Source organism: Boleophthalmus pectinirostris, unplaced genomic scaffold, assembly GCF_026225935.1.
Source record: "Boleophthalmus pectinirostris isolate CB_2022bp ecotype Guang Dong unplaced genomic scaffold, ASM2622593v1 HiC_scaffold_16, whole genome shotgun sequence".
NCBI lineage: Eukaryota > Metazoa > Chordata > Actinopteri > Gobiiformes > Gobiidae > Boleophthalmus > Boleophthalmus pectinirostris.
In genome coordinates, this window is record NW_026571095.1 from 34,349,797 (window position 1) to 34,364,936 (window position 15,140).

Here is a 15,140-nt window from a genome sequence, read left to right on the forward strand (position 1 = left end):
ATTATATTTTCTATTAAAATATTGTAAATTTTCTGTGGTGTTTATCACAGCAGCGTCTCCAGTGTCTCTGTACGTGGCCCCTCCCACCAGAGCAGCACAAATGAAGACTTGTCTCTTTCCAAACGCTCTTAAAGGACGATCGTTTTTGACTGTTGACCGTGACACCCTCATCAGAAAAATGTCCAACATGAGAAAAGTGGAGCCGAGTGCAGGATTTTACAACAAAAATTGACATACATATTTACATACAAGTTGATGTTAAAACATTGTGTTGAAATTGAATTTTTCTTAAAGTTTCAGATTGTTCATAATATTAGAATATTATAATAAGAGAGAGTTAATCAATTAAAAAAGATTTCTGTAATAGATTTGCGTTTCTCTGCACAAATATTTGAACTTATTGTTATTTTTGGGGTTTATATGACATGAGTTTTCTGATCCGGCCCCTTTGGGATCAAAGTAGGTTGGATGCGGCCCCCAGACCAAAATGAGTTTGACACCCCTGGGTTAGGGTTAGGGTTAGTATCGATATCGTGGGCTACTGTATCGATATATCAGCAAGAGTATTTTTACGTGTTTTACTAAATTATTTTGTTACAGTGCTACAGTTTTGTTGCTTGTGGAGTGAAAGGAAACTCATTTATGTGACACATTTGATATTTTCACTGTTTTGATGATTAAAAAGTTTGTGTTTCATATGAACTTTTCACAAGACGTGGTTTAACAAAGACTTTAGTATCACAGCCATGATTTAGTCTTTATTTTTTATTGAACCGTATCGAATCGATTTGAAATATATCATATCAAATCGAAAGTGCACTGTATCGAGATATGTATCGTATCGTGGCCTGTGTATCGAGGTATGTATCGTATCGACAACTTCTTAATGATACCCAGCCCTAGAATGTGGATCGCTGTTATTAGATTGTGATGGGTAAAATTCTCCTTAAAGAATGTTTTCTATCACTGGTGAACGATGTCCTTTAGTCCACATAGTACCTAAAGTCGCCTGTAGATGGCAGATGTGAAGCCTGTTGAACACAATGAGTGCGTACACATGCACATCAGTATCCCGGGTATGATCGGGTTTTTTGAGTATCCCGGTTTCTTCATGGTGCATGTAAACGCAGTAACCCGGTTTCAGTATCCCGGTTATGGCAGTGTCCTGGTTATTTGAAACCGGGTTAGTGTAGCTGGTTTATTCCAATAGTAACCGGGATACTGTGTTTACATGCCACAGTATCCTGGTTACTGCAACATAGAGTTGAGTGCACATGCGTCCAAAAGACAAACACTTTCACCACAACCGTAGTGACATAAATAAAGTGACCAACATGAATAAAGTGACCAACATGAATAAAGTGACCAACATAAATAAAGTGACCAACATGAATAAAGTGACCAACATGAATAAAGTGACCAACATAAATAAAGTGACCGACATGAATAAAGTGACCAACATAAATAAAGTGACCAATATGAATAAAGTGACCGACATGAATAAAGTGACCGACATGAATAAAAGTGACCAACATAAAGTGACCAACATGAATAAAGTGACCAACATGAATAAAGTGACCCATGAATAAATACATGAATAAAGTGACCAACATGAATAAAGTGACCAACATAAAGTGACCAACATAAAGTGACCAACATAAAGTGACCAACATAAAGTGACCAACATGAAAAAAGTGACCAACATGAATAAAGTGACCACATAAAGTGACCAACATGAAAAAAGTGACCAACAATAAAGTGACCAACATAAAGTGACAACATAAAGTGACCAACATGAATAAAGTGACCATACATGAATAAAGTGACCATACATGAATAAAGTGACCAGCATAAATAAAGTGACCACACATGAATAAAGTGACCAACATGAATAAAGTGACCATACATGAATAAAGTGACCAGCATAAATAAAGTGACCACACATGAATAAAGTGACCAACATGAATAAAGTGACCACACATGAATAAAGTGACCAACATGAATAAAGTGACCAACATGAATAAAGTGACCAACATGAATAAAGTGACCCACAGTGAATAAAGTGACCAAACATAAATAAAGTGACCAACATGAATAAAGTGACCAACAGTGACCAACATAAATAAAGTGACCAACATAAATAAAGTGACCAAACATGAATAAAGTGACCAACATGAATAAAGTGACCATCATGAATAAAGTGACCAACATAAATAAAGTGACCATACATGAATAAAGTGACCATACATGAATAAAGTGACCAACATGAATAAAGTGACCAGCATGAATAAAGTGACCAACATGAATAAAGTGACCAACATAAATAAAGTGACCACATGAATAAAGTGACCAACATGAATAAAGTGACACATAAATAAAGTGACATAAATAAAGTGACCAACATAAATAAAGTGACCAACATAAATAAAGTGACCAACATAAATAAAGTGACCATACATGAATAAAGTGACCATTACATGAATAAAGTGACCAACATGAATAAAGTAACACCATGAATAAAGTGACCAACATGAATAAAGTGACCAACATAAATAAAGTGACCACACATGAATAAAGTGACCAACATGAATAAAGTGACCAACATAAATAAAGTGACCACACATGAATAAAGTGACCACATGAATAAAGTGACCACACATGAATAAAGTGACCAACATGAATAAAGTGACCAACACATGAATAAAGTGACCACACATGAATAAAGTGACCAACATGAATAAAGTGACCACACATGAATAAAGTGACCAACATGAATAAAGTGACCAACATGAATAAAGTGACCATACATGAGTGAAATTACTGTAAAATAAAGAGCTGCATTAAACCTGCACTCGTGTGATCACTGAAAAGCTAAAACATGAACTATCTCCAACACGATACAGGCACAGAACAGACTCACCATCATTAGCACCTCTTTTGTCACAAAAAGAACACACATAATCCACTGAGTCATGTCATTTAGTCCGACAGAAGTTGATCGCATCAGCGGCACAAGGAGCGAACTGTTTTGTTTCGGTGAAACGTAAACAAATGTGATCAGAGCTGAATTATCTGATCAAACAGGCTGATGTGGCTCTATACTGGTTCTGGTTTATATGTTGTAAAATTTAGTTTATTTATGCAGAATATTTTAATGAAGAATCTGTTGGGTTTGATCTGAGCAGTGGATTGTGGGATACATCATAGCTCGGTACCGCTGGTTAAACCTCCCGAGCTTCCTCTGTTAAAGGAGCTCATGGTTTGTATTTTTTCTGGTTTATAAAATTAAAGTTAATTTTTGCGCTTGCGCATTTGTAAGATTATGTCAAGACATGTACACGGGGATATGACGGGATGACGAGTGTCTCGGTTTCTCAGCGCGCATGTATACGCAGTATCCCGAACACTGCCATAACCGGGATACTGATGTGCATGCATGTATAGATCACACCAAAGTAGCTCCATACGTCACATGATACAGAGCAGCTTTTACTTTGGTGTTTTCCTCTTGTGTGTTTCATCGTGTTTAGTTCCAGCAGGTTTAGTTTATGTTATTTGAACAAACTGACTGAGCCTGTTCTTCTCTGTTTCCACAGGTACGTACCAAGGCCAGTGGACCGGGGGCATGCGTCACGGGTACGGGGTGCGTCAGAGCGTCCCGTACGGCATGGCGTCGGTGATCCGCTCCCCCCTGCGCACCTCGCTGGCGTCCCTGCGCAGTGAGCAGAGCAACGGCACGGTGCTCCGGGACACGCTCTCCGACAGCCCGGCCGGCACCAGGGGCGGCTTCGTGCTCAACTTCCACTCCGAAGGCGACGGCGGGGAGAAGAAGAAGGGCCTGTTCCGCCGCGGCTCCATATTCGGAAGTCTGCAGCGCCTCCGGAAGTCCGACTCCCGCTCCTCCATCTCCAGCAAACGCAGCTCCGCCCACAGCGACAGCACCATGAGCCGCATCAGCTCCAGCGACGCCAACTCCACCATCAGCTTCGGAGACGGCGACGCGGCCGACGACTACCTGCCCCTGGAGGACAACGTGGACGCCACCACCACGGAGTCCTACATGGGCGAGTGGAAGAACGACAAGCGCAGCGGCTTCGGCGTGTCAGAGCGCTCCAACGGCATGAAGTACGAGGGCGAATGGCTCAACAACAAACGCCACGGATACGGATGCACCATCTTCCCCGACGGAAGCAAAGAAGAGGGCAAGTACAAGAACAACGTGCTGGCCCGGGGCATCCGCAAGCACCTCATCCCTCTGAAGAACACCAAGACCAAACAGAAAGTGGACCGGGCCATAGAGGGCGCGATCAGAGCTGCTGCGATCGCCAGAACCAAAGTGGAGATCGCTGTCTCGAGGTAATTATAATATGATAAATAATGCATTCGTCTCATAAAACGCTTTTCCACACTCTGGTGCCTCCTCTGTCTGTACTCTCTGTTGTGTGATTGTTTTGTGGGGTTTGTCATTGTTTGTGTGATTTGTGACGGTGCATTGTGGGTGAGTGTTTAGCGCTCTCGGTCAGGATTACTTTAGCTGAAGAATTTGACCTCGTGTGCATGTTTTGGGTCGATGGGGGAAACTGGAGTGCCCAGAGGAAAACCCACCTAGGCACAGGGAGAACATGCAAACTCTGCACAAAAAGACCCGGTGACAAACCTGCAACATTCTGACTGTAAACCAAGGAACACTTTGAAAACACATCAGATCTCAATTTGAAAAATGCTGGATATCTATATAAATATGGACAGAGCAATGCCTTAGGAACAAAAGGTCCCTTCATCCTCCAGGTTCTCTTGGTCCCTTCATCCTCCAGGTTCTCTTGGTCCCTTCATCCTCCAGGTTCTCTTGGTCCCTTCATCCTCCAGGTTCTCTTGCCACATGAGGCCGAGCATCGTTGTTCATCATGAGGAAACCAGGACCTGCTGCACCAGTGAAGGGTCTGACAATGAGTTTGAGGATTTCATCCCGATACCAAATGGCGTCAGACGGGCGTTTTCTAGCTGGTACAGGTCTGTGAGTTCCTCCATGGATCTGCCTCCCCAGAACATCACTGACCCACCACCAAACCACTCATGCTGAACGATTTTGCAGGCAGCAGAGTGTTCTTCTCATGTTCTCCAGACTCTTCCACATCTATCACAGGTGCTCAGGGTGAAGCTGCTCTGGTGTGGTCTAGCAAACGCCAGTGGAGCTCCATGGTGCTGGGGAGTGATCACAGGACCCACTACAAGACATGGCACCCTCAACCTGCCCTCATGGACAGAGACATTCACACCGGTGGTCGTCTGGAGCTTCTACGGCCCTGTCCAGCTCTCCAAGAGGAAATGTCTCTTGAAATCTCCTCCATGTTCCAGAGATTGTGCTGAGAGACACATTAATGTTGGACAATGTGTGTAACTTCTGAAGGAATGACCTTAAAATAATCAACTTGAAATGACCTCCACATGCAAAACCAGTTCTGTTTTAGGGACCGTCTCATTGTTGCACCTGTTGTTCCATTAAAAGAAATGACATCCTTTTGTTCCTAAGACATTGCTCTGCCCATATTTGTATAGATATCCAACTTTTTTTCTTTTTTACATCGAGATCTGATGTGTTTTCAGAGTATTCCTTACATTTTTTGAGCAGTACATTTTGGCATCTCTGCTTCTAATAACATCCATTCATCAAATTCCAGGTATTGATGGTTTATTTAGTTTTAGCTTACAGTGATCTAAAGATATTCCTCATTGACGTAACTAATTCTGAACATCCTAATTATTCATCATGACAGGCGCTTTGGACAATTTTCAGAGACCAGTGCAGAGTTTTGGTGTGATAGTAAAGCTAAAAGCACTTCCTGATTAAGAAAGAGTGACATTTCTAATTGGATGTGGAACTTATTTTGATATTTTGATGCCAAGAGCTGCTTAGAATATATTTTCACTGGGGAAAGACACATTTTGCTCAATTACACGGAGAAAAAATATACAAGAACAGGACGTTTAAAGATACATTTATGTTGGAATTCAGTTTAAGACTATATTTAGTGAGCACACGGCACACGCTCAGGAGCTCTTCAGGAGGACAGGCCAGGGTCCCGGGTCCAGCGGGGTGCGGGGCAGGGGCAGGACGCAGGGCCCACGGTTGTAAAAGCTTCTGTATTTTGGTGATTGGCAGGTGTGATCCATTCTTGGGACGCCCTAAACATTTGTGCATCGCTTATCCAGCCCACAGCGTCACATTTTGTTCAAACTTGCTGACTTTTTTGTCCTGAGTTACTGTGATGTGATGTGAAGACGATGAGGACGTGATGAAGGGCACAGTTAAGAGCGTGTTTGGCTTGGTAGCAGGAAAGTAAGGTTACGTTTATGTAATGACGGTCTGAACTAAGGATGGGCAGGATTAGTTGACTAATCGATAATTGATCATTAAGAAGTTCGTCGATTACGTTAATTTTTAATCGACAAACTGAATGTAGGTTTCTGTGCGTAGATATGAAGCTGCGTCTGACAGCGCAAACTCTGGAGTTGCGGCCTCAGTCCCACGTTTGGGCTCTGGCACTTCCTTGGAGACACTGTACGACTCAGTGAGTGTGTTTACAGCACATCAATGTCCCGGTTTCGTCATGGTGCATGTAAAAGCTGTATCCCGGTTACTGCAACATAAAGAACTGCGCTAAACCTGCACACGTACGATCTTTGAAAACATCGCGACACACAGAACAGACTCACCTTCAGCATCAACATCCCTCTGTCACAGAAAGAACATCTATATCCACTGAGTCGTGTCGTTTAGTCCAACAGAATCTGAACCGCATCACAGCACAACAGCGTTTGTTTTTTTTCCTTCACTTAGTTTATGCAAATTAGCGATGCGGTTTTAAGTTTTGTTTCTGTAAAACTTGTGCAAAACTGCATTAAACACATTATAATGTCAAACGGGCTGATGTGGCTCTAGAGTGTTTATGGTTTATATGTTGTAAAGCTGAGTTTATTTATGCAGATTAGTAATAGTAATAATAAAAGATGATAATTTTTACATAAAATAGATGATACTTATTATATAAAAACATTAATGATTAATCGAAAAACAATCATTAATTCTACTGACGATCGATTAATAAAATTTCATCGAATGCCCATCCGTAGTCTGAACAGAAAACGCAAAAGTGGAGTTGCGTCAGGAGGAAATGTGCATGCATACGATGACGCAAAAGTGTGTGGAATTTGATTGGGTATGCATGTCAGGTTTGTGTGTACTGTATGTATGTGATGTAAACGTGTATGCGACCTGAGCAAATCTGACCAGTGTTTTGCGTCTTGGGCAGTGTAGACGGAAAAGCTATGGCGACGCTACCTTGGTTGTCGTGCTAATATAGCGTGTGTAGCGTGGGAGAAGTAACATTTGGCTTTGGAACAAGTGCCGCTGCATCTTTCCAGCTCTCACTGTGGCAGGAGGTCGGGTCAGAATCCTGCACCGGGTCAGGTACCTGCGGACTTAAGAGAGAGAACCCCGAGCACGCGGAGCAGGGTGTCCACAAAGAGCGATCGGGCAACGGCTGCGCTTACCTTCGTGGGGCGCGGAGCTGTATGCCGGTCTTTTGTGATCACCTGACGGTCCACACGGGTGCACCTCCGGGTCAGTCCCAACAGTGAGTCCTGGTTCAGTCCTGGTTCAGTCCTGTTTTAGTCCTAGTTCCTCCTAGAAGTCCTGGTCCAGGCGGGTGTGGGTCTCCAAAAATGGACCTGTGCAGGACTCTGGGTCAGGTCACGTTGGTCAGGTGCACCATAGTACCTCTGTGATTCATTTTTGCAGTTATCGCGACAGCCCTAATTCAACTTTCAGATTTTAGATTTTTGCATTTTTAAGCCTCAAAACGCCATCACCGTCTAAACGAAAAGCACATTCAATAAAATATTTTGTAGTTTTTGTCCGCAAGCGTTCTCGTGTAAACAGGCTCTAAGGTATTACACACACCTTCACAGTACACACAGATGGATAGATTGCTTGAGTAGGTTTTAAAGAAATGTCCTGCTCAGGGTTTTTCACTCCAGGGTCATGGAAATCAAGGAAGTCATGGAAATTTGTAAATTCAATGAAAGATTTGGAAAAGTCATGGGATTTTAGTATCTCTTTCGCGCAGCTATAGCGTTCTGTTGACTGTGTATGATTATTTCCGAACGTCTGCACCTTTTGTTTCATAGAGACGACAGTAAATTTTTAGATTTTGAATGTTAAAAAACTATAATCCCAAACCATAAGGTGAGCGGAATGAGTTAACATTTCATAAGTCTGATCAATTCTACACATTTAGGTGCTGTAAAGTCATGGAAAATTCACTTTATGTCATGAAAAAGTCATAGAAAAGTTTTGAAATTGTGTCAGTGAAAAAGTTACTCCTGCTTGAATAATATTTTGATACTGATATATTGTTAGTTACTTTTCTTTAAATAAAACTACTGCTGTGACGTGTCCGTTCAGCTGAAAACCTGTTTACATCAGCTGACCGGACACGTCACAGCAACATCACGTGACCACTAGTGAGCAGTCGAAGCTGTCGGGTATGAAAACAAACTCTCGGTCTAAAAAAAGAACCTCATAACATAACCAAATAATTTTCCTGAAGCGAAATGTGCCTCTCATTATAGAATCACCCACAAACCTTGAACCAGAGACCTTGATTTACCACAAACTAGTCCAGAGAAGATACTACCAGCTCTCTTTTCAAGGTGCTTAAGGCTTTTATTCTTTACATATTTCGGCAGGTGGTTGGGCCAAACTAAATATGGATCTGTGGCGGAGGCTTAAGGCTAATTCTAAGTGGACAAATAGTAAACATATTTTGTACATCCCCAGGTTAGAGCTTGTATTCCACTGAAACCATTATCCACATTAGAGCCGTGGGTCTGTCAGTGTCGATCAGAGCCGCAGGAGCAGGGCAGGAGCGACAGGAGCGACAGGAGCAGAGCAGGAGCAACAGGAGCAGGGCAGGAGCGACAGGAGCAGAGCAGGAGCGGCAGGAGTGACAGGAGCAGAGCAGGAGCGGCAGGAGCGACAGGAGCGACAGGAGCAGAGCAGGAGCGACAGGAGCAGAGGCAGGAGCAACAGGAGCAGGGCAGGAGCACAGTAGAGCAGGAGCAGGAGCGACAGGAGCAGGGCAGGAGCACAGTAGAGCAGGAGCGCAGGAGCAGGGCAGGAGAGAGCAGGAGCGCAGGAGCAGGGCAGGAGCACAGTAGAGCAGGAGCGACAGGAGTGACAGGAGCAGAGCAGGAGCGGCAGGAGCGACAGGAGCAGGGCAGGAGTGACAGGAGCAGGGGCTAAGCGACAGGAGCGACAGGAGCAAGGCAGGAGTGACAGGAGTAGGGCAGGAGCGAGTGACAGGAGTAGGGCAGGAGCGACAGGAGTAGGGCAGGAGTTGCAGGAGAGACAGGAGCAGAGCAGGAGCACAGTAGAGCAGGGGCTAAGCGACAGGAGCAGGGCAGGAGCGACAGGAGCAGGGCAGGAGCGACAGGAGCAAGGCAGGAGTAGGGCAGGAGCGAGCGACAGGAGTGACAGGAGTAGGGCAGGAGTGACAGGAGCGACAGGAGTAGGGCAGAAGTTGCAGGAGCGACAGAAGCAGGGCAGGAGTGACAGGAGCAGGGGCTAAGCGACAGGAGCGACAGGAGCAAGGCAGGGAGTGACAGGAGTAGGACAGGAGCGAGTGACAGGAGTAGGGCAGGAGTGAGCAACAGGAATAGGGCAGGAGCGACAGGAGTAGGGCAGGAGTGACAGGAGAAAGGCAGGAGTGACAGGAGCAGAGCAGGAGCGACAGGAGCAGGGCAGGAGCACAGTAGAGCAGGGGCTAAGTGACAGGAGCAGGGCAGGAGCGACAGGAGCAGGGCAGAAGCGACAGGAGCAAGGCAGGAGTAGGGCAGGAGTTGCAGGAGCAACAGAAGCAGGGCAGGAGTGACAGGAGTGTCAGGAGCAGGGCAGGAGCACAGTAGAGCAGGGGCAGAGGCTGAGCGACAGGAGCAGGGCAGGAGCAGAGAAACAGGAGACCGGGCAACAGGTGCAGACGAGGCAAGGCAGCGGCGGGGTGACAGGAGCAGGGCAGGCGACAGGTGCGCGGCAGTGTTAGCTCAGCCACAGGGCCGGTCCACTTGTGTCTCATTCACTCCTCACTGGGGATGGGCAGGATTATTCGATTAATCGATAATTGAACATTAAGAATTTCATCGATTATGTTCATTTTAATCGACAAACCGAATGTAGGTCGCTGTGCGTAGCGTAGGGAGACCAAACCACCTGCACCACAGCCCAACAGCCAGTTCCATCCATGTTGAAGCAGTAGAAATGGTCGACTCTTATAAGTACTTGGGAACTGTGTTTGATTCCTCTCTAAGGTTCGATAAGAACACTGAGCACATCGTCAAACGAGGACAGCAGCGGGTTCACTTGATGCGGAAGCTCAGCTCTTTTAATGTATCGTCTAATATTTTAAATAATTTTTATCATTCTTTATTGAAAGTTTGCTGACCTTTTCTTTTATCTGTTGGTTTTATGGATTATCTGTGAAAGACAAGAACAGTCTGAACCAGATTGTTACGACCCAGCTCGTTTGGGGTGAGGGAAGTAACAAAAATAAAACCAAGATGTAAAATGGAATAAATTAAATAATGTTTAATTAACAGGAATGTAAAGGTAAATTAACAAAAGACTAAAAATATACAGAAAACAACCTAAACTAAGAAACAGAACAACAGAATAAACAGAGTTTTGTGCCACAAAAGGTTTACACAATAACGAGTGGTAAAACTTAGGGACACACACTAAACTAAAACACAAGTTCCCCAAATTAAACCACATAAACCCACAAACAGAATCGAGTGACCAAATCAAAAAAGGCACAAAACAGAACTGAACTAAAACACAAACACAAAACCAAAATGGCAGACTGACCACCAAGACCAGCAGCCCCGAACAGGTGCTGGCAGTCTCCTTAAATAGGGGGCGGTGGCTGCAGGTGAGGTGGGCGTGGACTTGCCCCACCAATCACAGACCAGGGCTCGTGCAGCAGGAATCAAGAGAACTCTGCAGAAATATTACAACTAAGGCCTGGGGCCATAACACAGATTGTAAAAGTTTGCAGCAAAATCAGTGGTGTTCAGACGGAGGATTTGGCGTCTGTGTGGAGACATCGGGTGTTACAAAAGACTAAGGTCAAACTGAGCCAGACTAACCATGTTCTGCTCTTACAGTTCATGAAAATGCCCTCTGGGAGGCGCTATGTCACCCCACAGCAAAAGACCAACCGTTACGCCAAATCTTTTATTCCTTCTGCCATAAGGATTTTAAATGGAAAGTGAATTTGTTACTGTGCCCCTGATGCACTGAGGTGTCTGTCTTTCTTTTTCTTTATTATTTATATTTATATATTGTGCGTGACCAGAGATGTGCGAACTGAATTGCCCCTTGGGATTAATAAAGTTTTTGATTGATTGATTGATTGAAACAGGGGTCCGGACATGTAGCTCTCTGTGACTCAGAAGGAGCGAGACACAAACAGTGGGTCAGTCTGCAACGTACCGAGGCACAAATGTGTATTTAACGATGATTTGTACAAGAAATTCCACACTTTCCGTTCCGATCGGGACAAGTGTGAGTCCATGTGCACAAAGCAGCACATATGTTTCAATGTCCAGTGGGAAAAAGTTCACCAGGACACCGAAAACATTAAAAAGTTTTGCCAGGTGAGAGTCGTTCAATGTCGATGACGAGTCCCCTCACCCCGTACGGTGTCCTGGTTTTGACAAACGCAAATATGGTCACACTAACCTGTATTCCACTGAGTCGTGCCGCATCAACTTCATCATCACTTTGAAATCTATAAAAGTCACTTTCTCTAAACTTATCCATAAAATACGTCCGCGCCTCATTATTTCTAAAACTGTGCGCCGCGATTTTTCCATCGCTCGTGTTTGGTGTTGTGGTTTTCCAGATGCTACCATCGTCACTACTTCGATTAACTTCGGAAAAAATGTCTGCGAAAACGTATCCTTGAATCCTATTGGTCAGCCTAGTGCGGGTTGTAGTGGCCCCGACCTATCGCAGCCTCTGTTTACATGTGAAAAACCAAAACCGTTTCTAATGGTCGTCAAATCACGTCTTTAGTGAAACAGCGGAGGAGTCGAAACACGTCATTAAGGAAACAAGGGGGTCGTCAAATGTCGTCTTCATGGGGGAAAGAGTTAAACGAGGCAGTGTGGGTGACTGGTGGTGGTTAGAGTGTGCAACGTAAAGTGTCTCAACATGTTGTAGAGTCTGGGCAGGTCCAGGTTTCATTTTTCAGTTTGTGTCCGTTGTCCTTCTAAGATGATTCTTTAGGGCCTGTGCGAGAGGCGGGCGAATGAAAAACAAAATCCTGATTTTTAAGCCCGTCGCACAATAATGACTCTACCGACTTCCATCCGTCTGTGCGTTTTCTTCCGCTTGTCCGGGGCCGAGTCGCTGGGGCAGCAGTCTAAGCAGGGACTCCCAGACTTCCTTCACCCCAAACACTTCCTCCAGCTCCTCCAGGGGGATCCCGAGGTGTTCCCAGGCCAGTCCAGAGACATTCGTCCCTCCGGCGTGTCCAGGGTTTTCCTTCCGGTGGGACATGCCCGGTGTGAGATAGCATTTATTATTTTAATGTTTTGAACGACTTGGTATTTTGTGTAAATGTAACGTCTTGTTAAAATTGCATATACTTCGCAATCTTGTCACTTTTTTAATTCAATTTAGGCGATGGATTGTAAAGATAATGACCTTAAATTTAGTCATGTTGTGTTATTAGCCTTGTTGCTTTGATCATTAGTCTGTTGGGTTTAAAACAACCATTTTAACACATTTAATTTTAAGTGAAGTTATCGATTACAGAAACCATTTAACAAATCTTCTCCTATCATCTGTTTAACTTCTGTTTATCTAATGATCTTTATCAAATCTTCTCATATCCCCTATTGAACGACTCAACTCATCAGCCCTGTCTATTTTAACAAGATTCCAAATCATTATACATCACTTTGATTACTGAACTCATTAATAACTATTTATCTCATTTTCAGTAAAATATAAGTCATTTTTAACATTCAAAAGTTCTAATCGACATAAAAACTGCATGTGAGTTCTTCAAAAAACACTTTTAAATGTTTTAATTTGCGGATATAGTATTAATGTTCAAAGTTTTTCTAAAGAATTCAAGTTCTTTATTAATAAAATATAGATTTTCATGGGGGGGGTCAACATACTATAATAGGATTCTGACCGTGGTATGTTGACCCCGGGGTCACCTCACCGCGCGGTCAAAATCCTATACCACACCAAGGCCACCTGCAGCTGCTCCTCTCGACGTGGAGGAGCAGCGGCTCTACTCCGAGCTCCTCTCATCAGACTGAGCTCCTCACTCTGTCTCTAAGGCAGCGCCCAGACACCCTGCGGAGGAAACTCATGTCGTCCACTTGTATCCACGATCTCGTCCTTTCAGTCATTACCCAGAGCTCATGACCAGAGGTGAGGGCAGGAACGTAGACTGACAATAAATCGAGAGCCTTTCATCTCAGCTCTTTCTTCACCACAACGGTCCGATACAGCGACCGCATCACTGCCGACGCTGCACCGATCCACCTGTCAATCTCACGCTCACCCTGCCTCAAGTGCAGGAGTTCAAGTATCGTGACTCTGTTGACTTCACTGAATAAAAGATACAAGATTTACAGAGAGCATCCAGCAGAAAGGATTAAAATGTGCCTGTGAATCTCTTTGCTGAGTTTCATGTAAGCCAGGAGTGTCCAAACTTTTTTCATCAAGGGCCACATATGTAAACACAGATGAAGCAGAGGGCCAATCGAGGGCCATAGACTGGTGCTCAGTACAGAGAATAATTGAAATATGTGCACGTTTAAACATGTTAGAATGAGCCATCAGTCTTTATTCATACTTCTAATCTTTAAAACCACACACGAAATATTCAATACTCGCTTTATCAAGGAAGATAATTTGGGCCAATTCACCTGGAAGCCTGAGGGCCGAGAAAACATTGTCCGAGGGCCGCATTTGGCCCAAGGACTAATAGTTTGGACATGCCTGATGTAAACAATCATACAGTGAATGAACAGTACACACACAGTGCACCTTTAACCCTCCTGCACCCCTCGGTACATTTTTGTCACATCTCAGCTTTTCTTTTTTGTATAACTGTGGCTATATTGCATTAAATAGCACCAAAATTGTCCAGTTTGTGTATTTTGTGATGTATTTTTATTTAATTTCTGTGTTTTCTTTCAGGATCACACTAATTGAACGGTTTATAATCAAAATAGTCACACCCGTGGTTAGGGCTGGGTATCATTAAGTAGTTGCCGATACGATACATACCACAATACATAGGCCACAATACGATACATATCCCGATACAGTGCACTTTTGATTTGATACGATATATTTCAAATCGATTCCATACGTTTCAATACAAAATAAAGGCTAAGTCATGACTGTGATTACTAAAAGTCTTTGTTAAACCACTTCTTGTGAAAAGTTCATATGAAACACAAACTTTTTAATCATCAAAACTGTGAAAATGTCAAATGTGTCGCATAAATGAGTTTTCTTCCTCTAAACAAGCAACCAAACTGTAGCGCTGTAACAAAGTAATTTACTAAAATATACCAAAAAATACTCTTGGTGGTCTATCGATACAGCAGTCCACAATATCGATACTGTATCATCACATTAAACGATACGATATATCGATATTTTGATATTTTTGCCCCCTACCCGTGGTCCTTAGGTACATTTTTGTCCCATTGACTTCCATTCTAAATAGCTTTTTTAGTGGCATAACTTTGCCCGTTTATTTTTACTTTTTGATTTATTTTTTATTCTTTGGTGTTGAAAACCTTTTAAATGTTTTTTGTTTTTGTGTTTTTTGTTTTTTTTTGATATTCTATTTATTGTGTATCTTCCATTACAAAGATACATACAATTGTCTTTCTATACATTATCAATAGAAAGACATTTGTTCATATGAGTCCAGATTGAAGTCCAGAGACGTAGATATTTGAGTAAAATGATCTGGGTGTGTTCTAGAGAAGCCCCAGCCTCTGATAATCCCAACACAAACAAATTAAAATTACTTGAAAGA

The 15,140-nt window shown here is 43.4% G+C and overlaps 1 protein-coding gene across 1 annotated transcript in view; it reads left to right on the plus strand.

The window, feature by feature from the left end:
- Positions 1-15,140, plus strand: part of LOC110164246 (junctophilin-1-like) — a 67,743-nt gene that overhangs the window by 35,409 nt on the left and 17,194 nt on the right. The window contains exon 2 of the mRNA XM_055151458.1: positions 3,597-4,356. Within this exon, the coding sequence (XP_055007433.1) occupies positions 3,597-4,356 (760 nt within the window). The remainder of the gene's footprint in view (positions 1-3,596; positions 4,357-15,140) is intronic.